This window comes from Garra rufa, chromosome 14, assembly GCF_049309525.1.
Source record: "Garra rufa chromosome 14, GarRuf1.0, whole genome shotgun sequence".
In the NCBI taxonomy this organism is placed as follows: Eukaryota; Metazoa; Chordata; class Actinopteri; order Cypriniformes; family Cyprinidae; genus Garra; species Garra rufa.
Genome location: NC_133374.1, coordinates 28,275,142 through 28,297,637, shown reverse-complemented (window position 1 = coordinate 28,297,637; position 22,496 = coordinate 28,275,142). Strand labels below are relative to the sequence as shown.

Sequence of the window (22,496 nt, the reverse complement as noted above, 5' to 3'; positions counted from 1 at the left end):
TTTGAAGATATTATATTATTTTAATCTCCAATTTGTTATTTATCAGTTTAGATAGTTTATTAATGCTTTGCAAACCAGCAGAAGACACTAACCTGCTTTAAACTCCAGTGGTGCAGATGGGAAACGTTGTTACAATATGCCCCGCTGTTATTAAATTATGCTATTCTATGACATTAGCAATGCAATTTACACTATTTACTTCTAAGGATTTTGATAAGAAACCACAAGAAACAGGTGAATAAACGCTGACAATCAATGTTTAATGTTCAGAAGTTATTATTTCAAGAAATGTAAAGCATTTTGGCTGGTCTATGTGTGTCGTGTTCTATGAGAGTTGTGTGTGGAGGGAGGGGAGTGTTTTTCTGAATGTCTAAATGTGTTTCATCTATTTGTCCACATTGTTTTGAACTACTGTACAGCTGTGTGTTGCGATCAGGGCCGTTCAAAGCATTGTTGCGATGCGTTCATTCTCAAACTCCAAAATTAGATTATTTTTATTTATTTAAAAAAAAAAACGTCATTACTTTATTTGAAAAAGTTAACACATGTATTTTATTGACTCAATATTTTAGCATTTTAGTTAGCTGTCATATGGTTGTGTTCCAACCTGCCCCTCAGATGTAACAATGTACCCCACCTACGGGGCATGTTGTCACGTTTCACTTCCTTTCTTTTGAGGTAAATAACGAAAAACGTATACACTGTAAATATGAAACAATGTGATATATTTGTACTAGACAAGTGTGAAAATAATGTGGATAAAAATTGTACTCTGAACCCCATGTGGATTTACATAAACCGCGAAATTCAAAAAGTGTTAGGTTGTGCCCCGCTCTCCCCTACGTGCCATTCACTGTACAGATAATACTAATTCTGTAAACAAGTGACCAATTTCAGCTGCAGCTTCAGCGTCTATTTATAATGTTGGGGGCGGGACTTTTCGGATTCTAGAGAGTATTTGATTGGACAAAGTTCGATAAGAAGCTGAAGTGCAGGGGTGATGTCATCAAGACTGTCTTCATAAAGTTTTTCATATTTAGATTTTTTTTTTAATTGTATGTACATTTATAAAACTATACTTTGTATTATATCACCTTACCATCAAGTTACAAAAATACTAGTTAAAGCTATTGCAAGTGTCTTTCTAATGCCGGGTTCTCTCTTCTGACTGCCTATATCAGTCTCTCTCTTTTTTTTTTCTTTAATTGAAAATTGTGAAAACACTATCGTGGAGTTTTTCTTTTGCTATTTGAGCAAATGGGAATGCAAAAAATATATTTGTGGTACTCTCCCATTCCCTGCTCTCGGATTTTACCCAACTATGACCACTTCCGGAACTATGGAACTCTTGCATTATTATTGACATTTTACTTTATTATTTTAATACTGTAAGGTTGCTTTGACACAACTTGTATTGTAAAAAGCGCTGTATAAATAATCTTGACTTGACTTGATTTCCGCTATGAGAAGAATGTCCAGTGAGAGTCTGTAAGTTTTGAATGCTTATATCTTGTAAATACAAATTTTGTCATTGTTTTGAAACACTCTAGCTTATAGATAATCTTAAATTTAATATATTCATACTACAAGGCAAGAAAATGACATTTTGATTTAATGGGGACTTTAAAACTAACTACTAGCCCTGTGTATTGTTGTGTTAAGTGTTATTTTGTTGTTGTTCCTCTCTTTAGTTTAATTTTCTACTGTAAAACAACAGATTGGGCCAGTGTTGCCACCTTGTGGAACAACTAATTATTGCAAAAAAATTCAATGCTAATGTGCATCCTGTGCAACGAGTGGTTACAAAAATCGAGTGGTGCGCATACTATTCTGACAACAAAATTTGCATCACACACACTACATGTTACGAGATGTGCAGGACGAGACGATAGACAATATTCAAACAAACAACTATATTTAATATCAATCTTCAAGAGGAACAAGGCAGGAACAGAGATCTTCACACACTTCACTCAACATTAAGGACCGACAAAACACTGAACTCAAAGACAGACTTATAAAGGGTAACTCATAATTAAACACAGGTGACGATGATTACACAAACGAGGACTAAACCAAATGCTCACAAAATGACAGGGGGGAGACAAAAACAGACGTGAAATGTGACATTACGCCCCTCTCCGAATAGGCACGTCCTCGCGCCGTAGAAAAACAAAAAAGAAGAGAGGGGCGGAAAACCAGAAACCTTGAGTCCATGAGGGAGGGGGCTTCGGCGGAGGATGCAACCGAAGGAGGGGGACCAAAAAAAAAGTCCAAGTGACAGAAACGACAGTCCAAGGGGGCGACGATGGTGGGAGAAGCCAGGGAGAAAACAGGAGGGACCTGAAGCAGGAGAGCAGGACCCAGATCGCAGCCAGGATGACGGCCCACGGTGGAGCCGACGGAGGGAGGAGCCATGGTGGAGGAAGGACCGCCGACTCCAGGGGGCCGACCGACAGAGGCGGAGCAGTTGGCAGAGGAACCCGAGGCGGAGATGGAGAGCCGAGGGACCAGGGCGACACCGCGGATCTGGAGGGCCAAGGCGGAACAGGAGGCTCTGGCGGCCGAGGCAGAGGCGGAGATCCGGAGGTCCGCGGCGGAGCCGGAGCGACAGAGGACAAAGGCGACGCTGACGGGAAGGAGGAGCCTGACAGAGCCGGAGGGACAGAGGGACGAGGCGAAGCCAGAGGAGTGGAGTCCCGAGGCGGCGGATGGTCGACGACTGACCAAGGCGGAGCCGGAAGGACGATGGAGCCCGGTGGAGCTGGTGGGCCGACGGGCGACGGTGAAGCTGAGGGCGTAGAGAGCCGTGGTGGAGCCGCAGGGTCGGAGGGCCGAGGTGGAGATCTGGGCTCGGAGGCTGGAGGCGGAGCTGAGGGAACCTCCAGCCATGCCCCCGATGTTGAATGGCAGCCCTGCGGCGAGCCCACTGCATGGGTGAGCAAGGGGACTGGCTGATGAACTCCGGGACTCTGGACAGCTGGGCGGAACCAGCGGGGACTCAGGACGGCTGGGCGGAACCAGCGGGGACTCAGGATGGCTGGGCGGAACCAGCGGGGACCAGGCAGATTCAGACAGAAGAGGGCGGGTGGGAGGGAAGTTCATGCCAGCCAGTGGCTCAGAGAAAAAGTCTATTAAATCAGGCGTGTTATACTCCACAACTTCGGAGAAGAAGTCAATTAAGTCCCCAGAGATGTCTTCCAGCTCACCCCCAGCGGTGTTGCAGTGGGCAGGGCTCTCCATTTCCCTCACCTGCTCCACGTCGCAATCCACCGTCGCAGATGTAGAATCTGGCTCACGCACCTGATCAGTCGGAGAGGGCTCTGGCTCTGTCGCTCGCGGCTCTAGTCCCTCATCCGCGGTGTGCTCGGGTTCGTGCTCTGCGTGTCGGGGTGGTGGTTTGCTGCTCTCTGGGTCAAGAGTGGGGCTGACGTCCTCCTCGATGAAGCCGACAGTCCAGGAAGATCTACAGGACGCCAGCACCCACTCGATGTATTCGGCGATGCTCTCTCGAGGACCCTCCCCGGACAGCTGCGCTTTGGTGGTGGTGTTAAGTCCCTTACGATAGAACATGCACAGGCAGCTGTCCGGGTAATGTGTCAGCGGTGCGAGGAACACAAAGTCTCTTGTGTGGTCCTCGAGAGAGCGGTTCCCCTGCTCCAGGAGGATAATGAGGACGTTGGGGTCATCCATGAGGGAAAATAAATAAATAAATAAAACACTGATACAAAAAACGGAAAAGAAACGCAGGGGAAGACGCCGTGAACGGTTTCGGTCGGTCCTTCTGTTACGAGATGTGCAGGACGAGACGAGACGATAGACAATATTCAAACAAACAACTATATTTAATATCAATCTTCAAGAGGAACAAGGCAGGAACAGAGATCTTCACACACTTCACTCAACATTAAGGACCGACAATACACTGAACTCAAAGACAGACTTATAAAGGGTAACTCATAATTAAACACAGGTGACGATGATTACACAAACGAGGACTAAACCAAATGCTCACAAAATGACAGGGGGAAGACAAAAACAGACGTGAAATGTGACACTACAGGTCCTTCTCAAAAAATTAGCATATTGTGACAAAGTTCATTATTTTCTGTAATGTACTGATAAACATTAGACTTTCATCTATTTTAGATTCATTACACACATTTGAAAGTAGTTCTAGCCTTTTATTGTTTTAATATTGATGATTTTGGCATACAGCTCATGAAAACCCCAAATTCCTATCTCAAAAAATTAGCATATTTCATCCGACCAATAAAAGAAAAAGTGTTTTTAATTCAAAAAAAGTCAACCTGCAAATAATTATGTTCAGTTATGCACTCAATACTTGGTCGGGAATCCTTTTGCAGAAATGACTGCTTCAATGCGGCGTGGCATGGAGGCAATCAGCCTGTGGCACTGCTGAGGTGTTATGGAGGCCCAGGATGCTTCGATAGCGGCCTTAAGCTCATCCAGAGTGTTGGGTCTCGCGTCTCTCAACTTTCTCTTCACAATATCCCACAGATTCTCTATGGGGTTCAGGTCAGGAGAGTTGGCAGGCCAATTGAGCACAGTAATACCATGGTCAGTAAACCATTTACCAGTGGTTTTGGCACTGTGAGCAGGTGCCAGGTGGTGCTGAAAAATGAAATCTTCATCTCCATAAAGCTTTTCAGCAGATGGAAGCATGAAGTGCTCCAAAATCTCCTGATAGCTAGCTGCATTGACCCTGCCCTTGATAAAACACAGTGGACCAACACCAGCAGCTGACATGGCACCCCAGACCATCACTGACTGTGGGTACTTGACACTGGACTTCAGGCATTTTGGCATTTCCCTCTCCCCAGTCTTCCTCCAGACTCTGGCACCTTGATTTCCGAATGACATGCAAAATTTGCTTTCATCCGAAAAAAGTACTTTGGACCACTGTGTTTTATCAAGGGCAGGGTCAATGCAGCTAGCTATCAGGAGATTTTGGAGCACTTCATGCTTCCATCTGCTGAAAAGCTTTATGGAGATGAAGATTTCATTTTTCAGCACGACCTGGCACCTGCTCACAGTGCCAAAACTACTGGTAAATGGTTTATTGACCATGGTATTACTGTGCTCAATTGGCCTGCCAACTCTCCTGACCTGAACCCCATAGAGAATCTGTGGGATATTGTGAAGAGAAAGTTGAGAGACGCAAGACCCAACACTCTGGATGAGCTTAAGGCCGCTATCGAAGCATCCTGGGCCTCCATAACACCTCAGCAGTGCCACAAGCTGATTGCCTCCATGCCACGCCGCATTGAAGCAGTCATTTCTGCAAAAGGATTCCCGACCAAGTATTGAGTGCATAACTGAACATAATTATTTGAAGGTTGACTTTTTTGTATTAAAAACACTTTTCTTTTATTGGTCGGATGAAATATGCTAATTTTTTGAGATAGGAATTTTGGGTTTTCATGAGCTGTATGCCAAAATCATCAATATTAAAACAATAAAAGGCTAGAACTACTTTCAAATGTGTGTAATGAATCTAAAATAGATGAAAGTCTAATGTTTATCTGTGACGGTGCAAACAGAGACGAGGAAGCAAATGCAGTGCAATGAATGTTTATTTAGACAAACAAGGTGAACAAACTGCAACGTGGTGAGATCTCTCGGCTGGGGTGACACAGGGGCTTGATGACTGCGGTGACGTGGCGTGATGATCCCGTGAAGGTGAGTAAATCCAGAACACTGACGAAATACACATCCAACGAGACGAAGACACGACCAACACAATCCTGACACGAACCCAATCCAGAATGAACTATCGACAGAGGAGATGAAAACGAGGTGAGTATATATAGCCGGAGATGATGAGATGCACCTGTGGAGGACTGATTGGCAGCGTGCTGGGGAGCATGACGTAACACACACACACACCACATGATCACGAGACAGAGAAAAACACAACAGATGCATGTACCGTGACAGTACCCCCTCTCCTAAGAATGTCTCCTGACGTTCCCAGCCTCCTGTACCTGTTGATTAAATTCATCAATAAGAGAGTGATCCAGGATGTCTCTGGCAGGCACCCAACTTCTCTCCTCCGGACCGTAACCTTCCCAGTCCACCAAGTACTGAAATCCGCGTCCCCTCCGTCTCGAGTCCAGAATGCGATTAACCGAATAAGTGGGTTCTCCGTCTACGAGCCGCGGCGGTGGAGGAACCGGGGCAGGCGGATTAATACGTGCAAAAAAAACAGGTTTAATTTTGGAAACATGAAACACGGGATGAATTCTCCTGTACACTGGAGGAAGTTTGAGGCGGACTGCCACCGGACTAATGATCTTGGTGACAGCAAACGGGCCAATAAATTTGGGAGCAAGTTTATTCGAGACGGAACGCAGAGGAATGTTCTTGGTAGAAAGCCACACTTTGGAACCGACGACGTATACGGGAGGCTTAGACCGGTGGCGATCGGCTTTAGCCTTGGTGCGCTCTCTCACTTGGAGCAGAGTCTCACGGGCTCTAGTCCAAGTGCGATGACACCTCTGGACAAAGGCGTGGGCAGAGGGGACCGCGACTTCGGATTCCAGACTGGGAAAAACTGGTGGCTGGTACCCTATACTACCTTCAAATGGGGATAGGCCCGTGGAAGATACTGGTAACGAATTGTGGGCGTACTCCACCATTGAGAGTTGTTGGCTCCAGGAGGAAGGGTTTCTAGTGACCATACATCGCAACGTTCTCTCCAAATCTTGGTTGGCTCTCTCAGTTTGACCATTGCTTTGAGGATGGAACCCCGAAGAGAGACTAACAGTGGCCCCCAGTAATTTACAAAACTCTTTCCAAAATTTGGATACAAATTGGGGGCCCCTGTCAGAGACCACGTCCGTCGGGAGGCCATGTAACCGAAAGACGTGGTCCACGACAGCTACCGCTGTCTCCTTGGCTGAGGGTAATTTGGGCAAGGGGATAAAATGGGCCGCCTTCGAGAACCGGTCCACCACGGTCAAAACTACCGTGTTGCCCTGGGAGGGCGGTGATAAAATCTAGTGCGATGTGGGACCAGGGTCTCGAAGGGACCGGCAGCGGTTGAAGGAGTCCATCTGGGGGTCTGTTAGATGTCTTACCAATGGCGCAAACTGAACAAGCCAAAACAAAACTGCGAACGTCAGGAGCCATAAGAGGCCACCAAAACCGTTGTTTGACCAACCGTGTGGTACGATTGACTCCTGGATGACATGCAACGTTAGAGCAGTGACCCCACTGAATAACCTCGGACCGTAATTCCTCTGGCACAAATAAACGGTTCGGTGGGCAAGCGTCCGGAGGCGTTACCCCTTCTAAGGCTGTCTTAACCTTCGTTTCGACCTCCCATGTGAGAGTTGAAACGATAAGCGTCTCAGGAAAAATACTCTCGGGAGTAGACGGGCGATCGGCATGGTCAAAAATACGCGACAAGGAATCGGGTTTGATATTTTTGGAACCCGGGCGGAACGAGAGAGTAAAATCAAAACGTCCGAAAAAAAGTGCCCACCGAGCCTGCCTAGAGTTCAATCTTTTGGCAGTCTTAATATATTCGAGGTTTTTGTGATCGGTCCATACAATGAAGGGTACCCCCGACCCCTCTAGCCAATGACGCCATTCCTCTAAGGCCAACTTGACTGCCAACAACTCTCGGTTACCAATATCATAATTTGATTCCGCAGGAGACAGACGATGTGAATAAAATGCGCAGGGATGCATCTTGTCGTCTGTGGCCGAACGCTGTGAGAGAACCGCACCTACCCCCACCTCTGACGCATCAACCTCCACCACGAACTGACGTGAAGGATCAGGGGTCACGAGGATGGGAGCCGAAACAAAGCGGCTTTTCAGTTTGGTAAACGCAGCCTCAGCTGCGTCAGACCACCTGAACGTCGTTCTGGGGGAGGTTAAGGCTGTCAGAGGCGCGGCTAGTTGGCTGTAATTGCGGACGAACCGTCGGTAGAAATTGGCAAACCCCAGAAACCTCTGTAGGGCCTTACGGGAATCCGGAGTTGGCCAATCCACCACAGCCTGAACCTTCGCTGGATCCACACGAACTCCCTCAGCCGACAAGATGTACCCTAGAAAAGGAACAGACTGTGCATGAAAATCGCATTTCTCCGCCTTGACAAAAAGCCCATTCTCTAACAGCCTTTGGAGCACTCGTCTGACGTGCTGCACATGTTCCTGGAGAGAAGAGGAAAAAATCAATATGTCGTCCAGGTAGACATAAATGAACTGATCGACCATGTCTCGCAGCACATCATTGAATGTTTATTTAGACAAACAAGGTGAACAAACTGCAACGTGGTGAGATCTCTCGGCTGGGGTGACACAGGGGCTTGATGACTGCGGTGACGTGGCGTGATGATCCCGTGAAGGTGAGTAAATCCAGAACACTGACGAAATACACATCCAACGAGACGAAGACACGACCAACACAATCCTGACACGAACCCAATCCAGAATGAACTATCGACAGAGGAGATGAAAACGAGGTGAGTATATATAGCCGGAGATGATGAGATGCACCTGTGGAGGACTGATTGGCAGCGTGCTGGGGAGCATGACGTAACACACACACACACCACATGATCACGAGACAGAGAAAAACACAACAGATGCATGTACCGTGACATTATCAGTACATTACAGAAAATAATGAACTTTATCACAATATGCTAATTTTTTGAGAAGGACCTGTATACACTGACCCTTGCGTACATGTAAAAACCAAAGTATATTGGGGTTTACTAGCACTTTTTAAAGTAACACTTTATTACTTACTATAGTATTAACAATAAACTATGCATATTTACAGTAACACAGAAACCAAACGCTATAGTAAGTATATTCTTTTCTTTTCCTACATTTCCTACAGTAATATGTTGTTAATATTACTCATATGTATTACTTAAATGTACAATAACAATTACACTGTAACAAAGACACTGCAAAATAAAATGTAACTTTTTAATCAGATATGTATTCCTATAGAGACTTTGATTGACAGGCGATCTGACCAATCACAATGCTGAACCCGCCATTTTGTCCGACAAACAAACCAGACAGGAGAGTAGATTAACTTGTGCATTTTCATCTTTCTGCGATTGAAATAAACAATAAAATACGTTCTGATGTTCGTTCATGTTCATGCTTTAAGTAAATATGAAAAGACGATTGGTTCATATGCCGTTTGAACTGAGACAATACAGTGATTTGTCACAATACATTAAGGAGCCACAAAATGGTATTTATTGTTTGATTTTCTTAAAAAATGACTAAATTTGAAAGCTGAGACCTTGTTTATTACCTATTTATTAGATACTAATGTGAATTTCAGTTGTTGCTAGTTACATTTTAAATCTTACTAGAAGAAAACGGTTTGAACTAAAAACTATAAAGTAACATTTTGACTAGTGATTGCATATAACAATGAAAGGTTACATTGACATGTTACAAATGTATGTACGTTATAAAAATTCTACTAGTATTGGGTCCAAGTCCACGTTATTGAGTCCGAGTCGAGTCCTTAACTGAGTTAGTGTGGTAGATGTTTATTAATGTCTTGTCATCTTTTATGTTGTTAACTTTCTCTAAATGCTAATAGTAACAATAGAGAGATATACTGTTATAAGTGTCACATAAATAGGTATTTGACTACGAGTAAAACTACCAATAGATACCACAGTACTAACTAGTAATGTAAAATAGAAAATGTTTAAAGAATAAATGTTAAAATGGCTTGCCATATGGGTGCCTCACTCATGATGTAATAGTCCTTATAAGGGAGTCAAGAGGCCACATATCAGCAGTGATGATGATGGCACATCAGAGGTCTTCTAAGAACAAATGCAATATGGGAGAATGAGTCACCCCCTATTACCATATCTAGCACTCCTCCTGTATGGAGTGGAGGATTTGGGGGATGACACAGTTATGGTAACATTAAGGATAATGTGTCTCATGGTCTGTCTATGCTCAAAAAGGTTATAGATGTGCTAGATATCAGACTGATGGAACATACAAGCAACTTGAATCTTCTTATGAGTCATTTTACAAACAAGTGCAATATGTATCCCTTATATAGAAGAGACTGGGGCTAGTTGTCACAAAGTTTAATGCATCTTTAACATTTCTTTTTTTATCATGTTGATACGTTTTCATTGTCCTCAATAAATATTTAATAAGCGGCATAGATAAAACTGGCAAACATTTGGAACTGCTATATACACTTCAGTTTGGAAGCATTTGGTCTTATGCTCACCAAGGCCGTATTAATTAAAAAATACAGTACAGTGAAAAACAGCAATATTGTGAAATATTCAATAAGTGTCAGAATATCAAAGTGTCAGGAATAGAATAGAATAGAATAGAATAGAATAGAATAGAATAGAATAGAATAGAATAGAATAGAATAGAATAGAATATATGCTGTGTTGGGGGGGCAGCCGTGGCCTAATGGCTAGAGAGTCGGACTTGTAACCCAAAGGTTGCGGGTTCGAGTCTCAGGTCCGGCAGGCATTGTCAGTGGGGAAGGTGAATAACTGCTCCGGGTGTGTGTGTGTTCACTACTGTGTGTGTGCACTTGGATGGGTTAAATGCAGAGCACAAATTCCTAGTATGGGTCACCATACTTGACCTCACTTCACCTCCTTTCCTTTTCTTTCCTTTCCTTTTTACTTTATCAGTCAAAAGTAGACCAGTTCGTCCAGTTCTGTCTCCATAATATGGCATTTGGTATATACAATGTCTCCACAAGGTTTTTTTTTTTTTTTTTTTTGCTCTCTTAAGTTGGCCCATGCAAACCTTTTGTTGACTGCAAAGGATTGTCCTGAACAGGTGAAAGGGACTTGCAGGGTTACTTCCTTGACGATAATGCGGTTAACAGCTAGCTCTACTTGGCACAGTTCAGAACGGATGGCTCAGCTAATCGGCAGGACTGTGCACAGCAGGACTGGGCCAAATCCACTGGCAGAGTGTTATTCCAGTTCCTCAGCAAGTCCATGATGTGAAATCTGTTCATTTATTTAAGAGTTTTGTAGAATTTTGTAGATCTTTAAAAAAATGAACTTGATAACCATTTGAGGTTTCAGGTTTGTTGTTGGGCATGTCTCAGGTAAAACTGATTCATTTCCTCCAAGAGGATTAGTCTGAGGCAGATTAGCCTGGCTACCGTTCTTAATGCTAAAGCTATAGTGAGCATATGGGTGTTTGCTAACCACCTGTCTGCCTACTGAGGGGACATCAGTTGGACAGTCGCAGGCGTAGAGGAAGAAGACTGGAATGAATGGGCTGGATGTCTATCTATATCCAGATGGTCTTAGAGTTGCTACACCAGAAGATATAGAGAACTGGGAATCTGAGAGGGAAATGTTTGATCCCAATGTGCGCCTCTTTGTTGCTCTGTTCTCATACAACCCTGCGGTTATGTCTCCAAACCCTGAAACAATGGAGGAGGAACTGCCTTTTGAACAAGGACAGATCATTAAAGTAAATACTTTTTTCGTATCTTCTCGTATTTTAATTTAGAATTATTCAGAACTGCTTATTGAAATGCATGATCTTTAGATCATTTCTGTCCTGCTAAGCTCATGCTGTGAAGGGAGCCTCAGAGACAGCGGGATGTGTTCTTTTGTAGGTATATGGAGATAAAGATGCCGACGGCTTCTATAGCGGCGAGACGGGTGGTCGCTTTGGTTTTGTACCGAGCAACATGGTTTCTGAGATTCCTGTGGAGGACGGAGATCTTAAACTTCGTCTGTTCCAGCAGGGGTTTTTAGCAGAGGAGACGCCTTCCATAGGCAAGCATTTTCATTGTTCTCTTTTTTTTGTACTTGATTGAACTAGCCATATATTTACTACATAATTAAAAATAGTACACATTTATGGATGTAATGATTGATTCATAGGTAACTTTGTACTTTTGATTTTAGCACCCAGCGAAACTTCTAGTGTGCCGGATGGTGTCAAAGTCGACAGGATGGTGGCCATCTTTGATTATGATCCTTGGGAAAGTTCTCCAAATATGGACATTGAGGTGATGATTATTATTGTATGAATCAATCACAGCCAAGCTTAACCAGTCATATCCAATCATATTGCAACGATTGGATATGAGTCTCACATGAATTTCCTCCCGCACACTGGGGTCTGTTAAAATCAATGGACTCAGGGGACGTGAGAGAGACTTGCTGGTGTCGGTGTTGGATACTGTTTTTTTAGAAAAACGAGTGATTTCTACACTTTTCAATACTATATTTAATAATTGAAAACCCTATTGTAATTGTTACAGTGACCAAAGATCAGCAATCTCCACATAAAACTGATCGGACAGACTAAACCGTCTACAATGTCACCAAAGCCTACTTTTGCGTACTTGTCCTAGGTTTTTCACCTGATCGGAACCAACCAGCGCAGGAAGATTCTCTGGAGAGTGAATATCAATAATTATATTAATTAATAATTAATAAAAAAAAATGTAACTTTCAACTCTCCGTAGCAAAGGGATGCCAAAACGTTCGGGCCACCTTTACTGAAACGGCTATAATTTTTGAATGGAATGAGATATCTCCGCCAAACTCACAACGCATATGTAAGAGCTCAATCTGAGGTCACATGAAAAAAGTTGCAGAGCTTGGCCACTTGGTAGCGCCATGTACATAACTACACAACCGTTTGTCCTATTGACATGAAAATGGGTACGCACAGTATTAGTCCAAATTGCTGCAAGTGGCTCTAAGGACATTTGCGCGTCTCAAAAAATATGGCCGCCATAGGCAGATGAACTTTGATCAAAAGTACAAATTTGCTCTCAACTCCTAAACCCTTTGTCGCAGGCTCAAGTGCCGTTGGAATCCTTGGCTCACGGCAGACAAAAAGCACGTCTGGCTAAATTTTTTTTAAAACCTGTCCTAGGTTTTTTGCCAGATCGGAACCAAACCAGTGCAGGAAGTTACTCTGGAGAGATAATATCAATAATTATCAAAAAAAAAAGTTTAACTTTTGAATCTCTGTCGCAAAGGGATGCCAAAACATTCGAAAGGGCCAGGGTCGCCTTTACTAAAATGGCTGTAACTTTTAAACGTAATAAGAAATCTTTGCCAAACTCACAACGTGTATGTAAGAGCTCAATCTGAGGTCACATGAAAAAGCTGCGGAGCTTGGCCACTTGGTGGCGCTACAAGAGGGAAAAACATAAAAACAGCCATCAATACGCAACCTATTGACATGAATGTACGCACGGTCTTGGTCCAAAGTGCTCAAGTGGCTATAAGGACATTTGTGCATCTCAAAAAAACATGTCCGCCATAGGCTGATGAACATTGATCAAAAGTACGAAATTGCTCTTAACTCTTAAACCATTTGTTGAAGGCTCAAGTGTCATTGGAATCCTTGGCTCACGCCAGACAAAATTCACGCCTGGGTAAATAAAAAAAAAAAAACCTGTCCTAGGTTTTTTGCCGATCGGAACCAAACCAGTGCAGGAAGTTACTCTGGAGAGATAATATCAATAATTATCAAAAAAAAAAGTTTAACTTTTGAATCTCTGTCGCAAAGGGATGCCAAAACATTCGAAAGGGCCAGGGTCGCCTTTACTAAAATGGCTATAACTTTTAAACGCAATAAGAAATCTTTGCCAAACTCACAACGTGTATGTAAGAGCTCAATCTGAGGTCACATGAAAAAGCTGCGGAGCTTGGCCACTTGGTGGCGCTACAAGAGGGAAAAACATAAAAACAGCCATCAATACGCAACCTATTGACATGAATGTACGCACGGTCTTGGTCCAAAGTGCTCAAGTGGCTATAAGGACATTTGTGCATCTCAAAAAAACATGTCCGCCATAGGCTGATGAACATTGATCAAAAGTACGAAATTGCTCTTAACTCTTAAACCATTTGTTGAAGGCTCAAGTGTCATTGGAATCCTTGGCTCACGCCAGACAAAATTCACGCCTGGGTAAATTAAAAAAAAAAACCTGTCCTAGGTTTTTTGCCAGATCGGAACCAAACCAGTGCAGGAAGTTACTCTGGAGAGAGAATATCAATAATTATCAAAAAAAAGTTTAACTTTTGAATCTCTGTTGCAGAGGGACGCCAAAACATTCGAAAGGGACAGGGTCGCCTTTACTGAAATGGTAATAACTTTTGAACGGAATAAGAAATCTTTGCCAAACTCACATCGTGTATGTAAGAGCTCAATCTGAGGTCACATGAAAAAGTTGCGGAGCTTATCCACTTTGTGGCGTTACAAAAGGGAAAAACATAAAAACAACCATAAAAACGCAACCTATTGACATGAAAATCGCTACGCACGGTCTTGGTCCAAAGTGCGCAAGTGGCTACAAGGACATTTGCACATCTCAAAAAACATAGGCTGATGAACTTTGATCAAAAGTATGAAATTGTTCTTAACTCCTAAACCATTCATCACAGGCTAACCATAAATACGCAACCTTGACATGGATGTACACATGGTCTTTGTCCAAAGTGCGCAGGTGGCTATAAGGACATTTGCGTATCTCAAAAAACATGGCCGCCATAGGTTGATGGATTTTGAGCACCTATTACAGCAGGTTAACGGAGGTAAATTGGAACGAAACTCAGTTGGTCTGTTTGACCCACGGCCCTAAAGGTCTGTGAGAAATTTGAAAGAAATCGGCCAAATTTTTTAAGGGCGTACACGATTGTACATTGCGTGGTTATTCATACGTACACACAATTTTCATATCATATGATAGACCTCCTCATTCCGAACAACTTTACCTCTAGAACCACTGCTGTTCAATCAAACCGTTTGTTAAATGATTGAGAAACCTACTTTTGTGAACTAGTCCTAGGTTTTTTATTCAATCTGAAAAAAAAAACAAAAAAAAAAAAACACTGCAGTATAATTTTCTGGACTCTCTAGGTCAATAATTATCAAAAAAGTTGAAAATCACTCTTTAGGAAGCTATAACGGGGTTGTTTAGAAAAGGGGCCTGTCCAAATATACCCAAAAGCCTATAAAGTCTAAGCGAAAACTCAAAACTTAAAAAAAAAAAAAAAAAACATATGCGACAGGTGATTCTAAACAAGCATGAAAAGTTTTAGGGAGATCGGACCACAGCTGGGGGGTGTTCCATAAACCAAGTTTACCAAATAAGTCAGGCTTATTTCAGTTAGTCTGACTTATTGTCACTTGATTTGGCTCAAAATAAGTCAGACTAACTGAAATAAGCCTGACTTATTTGGTAAACTTGGTTTATGGAACACCCCCCTGGTGCTGCAACGTTATAAATGTTAAAAAAAACAAACATTATACTTCTATGGTAAATTACCTTTTTTTTATAATTAATTTAGGTTATTAGAGGCTTGATATAGCCTTAAAGTGCTTGAACCCCGGTAATCACTGCTTACAGCTACATTTTTATTTTTGTTCATTCATTCATTCATTCATTCAATCATTAACATAAACTGCACATTCTAGCTATTTATTGTTTTATTCATAACTGAATTGGAATACCACTATTAAACACATGTACAAACATTCATTTCTAAATCTTAAATATAGTTTTAAATCATTGCATTTTGGTTGTTTTCTCCTTTAGGATGAGCTTCCCTTTCGTGCAGGAGATATTATATATGTTTTTGGGGAAATGGACAGTGATGGCTTTTATTACGTAAGTATTATGACCCTGTCTACCCTGCATGCAGTTTTTAGTTTTTTTATAAGGTCGTAAGTTAAAGAATGACTGTTTTATATTGATTCAGGGAGATCTACATGGTTATCGAGGTCTTGTGCCATCAAACTTTTTGCAAGCACTGCCTTGGGACTGACGGAAATGAGCAACCATAAATCAGGAACAGGAGAATGACGTCAGGGTCAGGTTGTGATTATAACCCACTTTACTGAATTCAACTCCAGCTCCAATCTAGCTTTTTGTTTTTTTGTTTTAAACCATATAACGTTTCATTTCCTGTAATGTTCATGACGTACCGTCTCATGTGTCTCCAAATGGAGTTGACCTTTTCTCAGTGCATGCACTACGTCTAGCGTTAATGAAATACATAAAAGGAAATTAACTTCAAATTAATGCAAGAGCTTTTGAAAGCAGCTATAGCCTTAAAAGACTGATAATGGTAATTATAATAGAATTATCATCACGTGTCTTCTTCTAACTACTGATGTTTTTATATTAATTTGAGCTATTTTTGTAATATCCTTTCTGTTTGCAGCAACGGTACAAATTTTGCACACAGTTTAACTTCATTTTATTGTTGTTCCATACAATAATGCACACATACAGATGAACACTTTTACAATAAGTCATGAAACACAATATTACTGTTAAATAAACAAGACATTCAGATCGAGCATCATTTGGTTCTCCATAAGATCATCCATCGCAGCAAACAGTACACTCATCCATAAAGTAGGAAACACTACACTGTGTAGAGACCTTTAGTAGTGCTGTCTACTTTATGAGTGACTGCACTGTACCTCTAAGGTTCCCGCCTCTTCTCTTTGCGCTCCAATCGTTTCTGTGCACGCTTCCTCTTATCTCCATGTGCTCCGAATGTTCATTTTACAGCTATTTGTTAAACCTGAAATGAAAAGTTCGAAATAATCATTTAATAAGTCAGATCATGTTTTAATATGGTTGTATGTTCAGCTGCATCAGCTTCAATTGTTCATAGTGAGTCACTGTAAACCACCAGGAAGTTAAGAGTCATTTTTATTGCCAGTGCTGTTGTTAAAAATTAAATATTACATGTGTAATTAACATGTGTTAACATGTGTAATCTGAAATAAAATAATATATAACTCATCCAGCTTGGCTGATTTGTTTAAAAATCTATGTGGAATTAATTCAGTGTGAACTAAATCCATTAAGTTCTAGCAAATTCATCTTATTATATTTACATTACATTCACATTTAGCAGTGTACCATCCATGTTCATAAAAACAGAAATACAGTCGTATTTAAACAGTATATTAGAAGAAATGGAAGAGCAGTGCCTTACCAGTTGTCTGCCTGCTTGATCCCGGAAACAACAGCCAAAAGAGAAAGAAGTTGTCGCCTTTTTAACACTTTTTAGGCCACATGGTGCAAACCACAGGAAGAGGCCCTGCAGTCGCTGTCTTAAAGAAGCACGAATGCACGCCTATTGGACTACAGCGAGTTTCGTTCGAAGACGGACTCGAATCAATTCCTTTTAAGGGCATTTTACCCGATAAAAGTCAGATCAGAAATGAGAGAAAAAGCCCTTGGTCTTTAGCATACATAAAAATCACACAAAGACGTAAAGAGGAAGTCTAGTAAACATGTGATCAGATTGCATCAGCTTCCACATAGTCAGTCTGTGTGGCTTTAAAAACATGATATTCCATCAGGTTAAACACCAACAGTGTTCGCCTGTGAGGAAAATATCATCGGTGGAAGATGTTAGACATTTTGGTGTGTATTTTTACGAATAGCTTTATCAAAACTTCAACATTTGAAGCAACTTGTTTGTGCCACTTGTAGAGCTCTTTCCTGAGGGGGAGGGGTGGTGGCTATGTTGTGCAAAACCACACAGTTTCATCAGCATATTACATATACTACTTTGAGTCCAATATTAAACAGGTTATTATCGAATGAACCCTCTTTCTTGGGTGTCCCTGTTTTTAGATGCTTGAATTTGAACACTTTTTGTAGTATGTGGTAGTTTGCTAAACAGGAGGCCGCTCTCTTATTTCCCTGAACATGATGTACACGAGATGGACTTGGTTGTCTAGACAACCCAAACCTCAAACTCTCGTTTGACACGCACAGAAGGAAGTGGGGGATGTGCAATGATAATGTACCTAGTGTTGTGAAAAGAAAAGAGAAAAAAAAAAAAAAAACGGGTTGAACATGATTTACAGACATCCCATAATATGTTAATGGGTGATTATTGAAATATGGGTCTTTTTGGCTCTGGTGAAGTTTAGAAATTAAACATTCTTAAACGTGCTTTTTACGTTTTTACTAGTTTGTCTACTAATACAGTCAAACAGTGTGTGTATATGGGCTATTCAACAGATTTGGTGCAAAGTCATAAGTTGGAGAGTTGAAATTCAAACTCAAAATACTCCAAATACAAATTGTGTATGTTTGCAAACTGTGTAATATCCAAGGTACACATTTCTAGTGATTGTGCTGTTAATTCTCATATTGTATTTTCAGAAAGTTTCGGAATATTTGTCCTCTTGCCAAATTTGTCACTACTGAAACACATTAATATATCATTTAATTAGAGGGGTTATATTGACCTATTAGGATTTTTATTTTTTTGCTATTTTATTAAAAAGGTTGCAAAGGTAAGTTAATAACAATTACAATTTGAACAGTATTTCAAGTGTAATTTATGAGTTTTGTTGTATTTTGAATCCAGTTTTTCTTTGTAAAAGCCAAAAAGTTGATCATTCTGATTTCAAATTCAGGATTCATTCATTTGAATATACATTGCACCAAAAACTATCATAACATCTTGGTTGGTAATTCAATACACCTTTTTTTTGACCAAACATTGCATGTTTTAGTCGTGACTGCACATTTTCAGTAGTGACAGTAATGTTTTGGTAGCGACCCACATACTAAAACACTACTAAAACATACTAAAATACAAAAAAATTGCATAACTGTACTGAAATTGACTTATTTCCCCTAAATAAAGGATTATGTGTTCCCTATTATCACTGCCGAAACAATGATGGCATGTTTCGGTCATGACTGTTACGATTTTAGGTGCTTTTGAACCTAGCTCAAAATGCTAATCAGCACATGGTTAGCTAGCACAGTTCTGAACAGTTGTACACATATAAAAACTACATTTTATGGAAAAACACCCAAAAAACAGTTATGTCACATCCGAAACTTCACCAATTGGACGACAAAACCAGTCGTAAGTAGCTCGGGTATATTTGTAGCAAAAGCCAAAAATGCATTGTACGGGCCAAAATAGTTTTTTTTCTTTTTTTATGCCAAAAATCATTAGGATATTCAGTACAGATATGTTCCATGAACATATTTAGTAAATTTCCTACCGTAAACATATAAAAACCTATTTTTTAATTAGTAATATGAATTGCTAAGAACTTCATTTGGACATCTTTGAAGGCGATTTTCTCAATATTTAGATTTTTTTGCACCATCAGATTCCAGATTTTCAATCAATTGAAAGTTTATTTATTCAGCTTTCAGAAGATGTAAATCTCAATTTTGATTTGAAAAATTTGGTTTCGTGGTCCAGGGTCACAAATGTTTCGGTTGTGGTTGTTCCGGAGACAATTTTAGTTACATTTGAAGCTAGCTCAAAGATGCTATTCAGCACATGGTTAGCTAGCAGAGTTCTGAACCGTTGTACACATATAAAAACTACATTTTATAGAAAAACACCCATAAGTAGCATGGGTATATTTGTAGCAATAGCCAAAATACATGGTATGGGCCATAGTATGGGATTTTCCTTTTTTATGCCAATTAGGATATTCAGTACAGATATGTTCCATGAACATATTTTATACATTTCCTACTGTAAATATATAAACACTTAATTTGTAATTAGTAATATGCATTGCTAAGAACTTCATTTGGACAACTTTAAAGTTTTTTTTTCTTAATATTTAGATTTTTTTTGTTGCACAATCAGATTTTCAAATAGTTGTATCTCAGCCAAATATTGTCCTTACAAACCATACATCAATTGAAAACGTATTTATTCAGCTTTCAGAAGATGTAAATCTCAACACATGAATATTTCCTAATCATAAATGTATGGGTGTAGTTAAAATCAGTCTAAGCTAATTGACATTTTTTTACATAAAGTTTCAAAAAAAGAGAATAAAAATGAAAAAAAAATTTGAACTTCACTTTTTAAACATATCAAAATGAGATTTAAAAAACAACAACATTGGATTAAAATGCAAAAATGATTTCAATACCATTTTCCCAAGTACCCAAGAAATGAGGATTTTTATATATATTAAGCTTACTGATATTTTAATTATTATTGTGCTATTCAATAGATAACAGAAGGATATTCGTAAACATCTAAGATTTGAATAAATTATTTTTAAATGTGTTTTTTGGTTGTGGGTCAGCAGTTTGCACCTCTTTTTATTTTTTTATTTTGCTTTATTTTATTTTTAACTGTGTTATTTCCAGTTCATCTCATGTAATCTGTCATGTTTATTAGTGCTTTTTAGAAGAAACGACTGTTATGGAAAACATTTTCAAACATTTTGGAACAAAATAATCATTTCAAATCACATATTCGAAATATTCTGTATTTAACCTCAAGCTCTTCACTGACATGTTTGTCACCTTGATAAGCAAATAAGCAAAAAAACTGACTTGTAATATATTTATTGTTGATAAAAATAGAATAGATTCTATAAATGGTTTACCATTATTTAACTTACTATTTAGAACTGTCTTGTATAATATAATATTATGTATAAGATAACTGTTTTTACTATTAAATTGCATCATATTTTATGAATGTACGTTTGTTTCTGGGCCAAGAGTAGAACAATAAAATCCAGACATAAAAGCTATTCAAACATAGTAAAAATAAATGATAGAACCCAAGATTAGAAGCCCAAACCAGGGCCCGCAAGCCAAGGTTGGCCCATGATGACGTTTGATTTTGACCGCCATGCTATAAAAATGATCATTCCACTGAAGCATATCTTCATTTGTAATGTCCCTTTGTGTTTTCACAATTTTTGATTTCTGTTTAAATACATTTTAATGTATTTGAATGTACTGCAACACTATTCAAGCTTGATTTTTGGCCCTTTTTCAAGTTTGGCATGATTTCAAGTTTAAAGCTGGTTATACGTGACCTTTACATATCAAAAAGAAAACAGTTGTAATATGAAGATCTATCAGTTGTAATAAAAATCTGAGACATGAAAGTACCTTAATCCTACTTGTAAATCACTTTATTTCAAAACATTTACGGCAGCTTGCATTTCCAGCGTGTGTGCGATACACTAGCGTCAGAGTTTATGAAAGATGAAGGTTGCATCTAAAGGTCAAATCTAGAGGACCTTTGTTTGCCTCTCTTTTATCAGACACACAAATCACTCATTGAGCAATCCACTGAAACCAATGGATCCGTTATCAACGCCACCATGAACTTTATAGTGTTTTACAACTGTTTCTGTGCTAACAACTGCGTCCTATAAAATGCATTCCCACTGTTTAAGCAGGAGTTGAGGACATGAATACACACCTATAGCACCTGTACAAAAAAAAAGATTAAGTCCTGAAATAAATACCATGGTATAATAGATAGCTTCCTTTAACTAACTGGCTGGCATCCAGACAGGATTAGATTAGGGTTAATTCAATTATCATCTTTGCCTTTAGTTTGTAAAACGAGCTAAATGCCTTCATCCTTGCTACATTTTGGAGTTAATAAATAAACAAATCCCACATTTAAATATCTTTTTGTTTTGTTTATGAAGATTAATGACTTTAGACTTTTCGAACACAATCATTAATCAATAAACTGTCATTATAAAGCTCCCATAAATTATGTCTGAACAGTTTTACATCACTAGTTTAATCTCTACATAATTTTTTTACTGTAAGGCTCACCATATGTCATCTTTTTCGCGTGCATGTCCTGGCTGGATTTCTAAAACGCCTAAATTGTCCAAAAATGTCTGGTTTTGGCTTTGTTTTCTTATAGTTTTTGAGTTTTGGCGATGGTAATGATTGAAAAGTAGTTTGACCAATAGCGTGCAGGTATTGTCATAATCGACCAATCAGGGAGTGCGAGAAGGTGGAATCTACAGAGTAGATACAAATACTCGTTCAAATACTGTATAAGGGCTAGAGCACGTAAATATGAAAAAACAAAGCGAAAACACGTACATTTTAAGCAATTTAGAAATCCTGACCAGGTCAGAAGCTAACACTGACAAATAAAAAGTCAAAATAGTATATTTTAGAGTCACCACTAGATGGCGTGACTATTTCAGATCAGAGACTATACCTGGTGTTCTATTCAAACATCCACAGGTGTATTTATGTCACATTATGCGGTATATCGATGTATCAAAAACGTTATTAACACATACATAACAGTAAAGACATGTAACTTTTGTATTACGTTGTCATTCACTTAATTTTACTGTTGTCTTGTTTGCTTACAGCTCTGAAGATGGGACTGTGCAATCACATTATTCATCAGTTAGTGATAATAACTGATAATATTGTTTTTTCATGAGTTATTTAGAAACATGTGAAAGTTTGTTATGGGTGGAGAACGTATTTGTCATCATGACTAGATTAGAGTAGAGAAGATACACTGAACTTTCCTCATAACTGACAGGAATCTCTAATACACATTCTAATACATACAGTTTTATGGTCAGGTTTTCTGTTGTAAAACGTGAAAGGAGGAGTGACTGAGATAAAGCACTCTTATAAAATGCACCACCAAAATATCCCATCATGAAACGTATTACCTGTT

At 39.8% G+C, this 22,496-nt stretch overlaps 1 protein-coding gene across 1 annotated transcript; it reads left to right on the top strand.

Moving 5' to 3' along the window:
* The first annotated feature begins 11,237 nt into the window (after nt 1-11,237).
* LOC141285457 (RIMS-binding protein 2-like) lies at nt 11,238-16,750 on the top strand. Its single transcript, XM_073818469.1, has 5 exons — nt 11,238-11,493; nt 11,642-11,804; nt 11,937-12,040; nt 15,593-15,664; nt 15,756-16,750. Exons 1-5 carry the CDS (start codon nt 11,287-11,289, stop codon nt 15,819-15,821), a joined length of 612 nt encoding a protein of 203 aa, XP_073674570.1. The 5' UTR covers nt 11,238-11,286; the 3' UTR covers nt 15,822-16,750.
* Nucleotides 16,751-22,496: the final 5,746 nt, after the last annotated feature.

Excerpts from the sequence above, each read along its gene's own strand:
- LOC141285457 (XM_073818469.1), top strand. The coding sequence starts at position 11,287 with ATGAATGGGCTGGATGTCTATCTATATCCAGATGGTCTTAGAGTTGCT. Across the intron at positions 11,805-11,936 it reads AGAGGAGACGCCTTCCATAG|CACCCAGCGAAACTTCTAGT; the intron begins GCAAGCATTTTC and ends TTTTGATTTTAG. Across the intron at positions 15,665-15,755 it reads ACAGTGATGGCTTTTATTAC|GGAGATCTACATGGTTATCG; the intron begins GTAAGTATTATG and ends ATATTGATTCAG.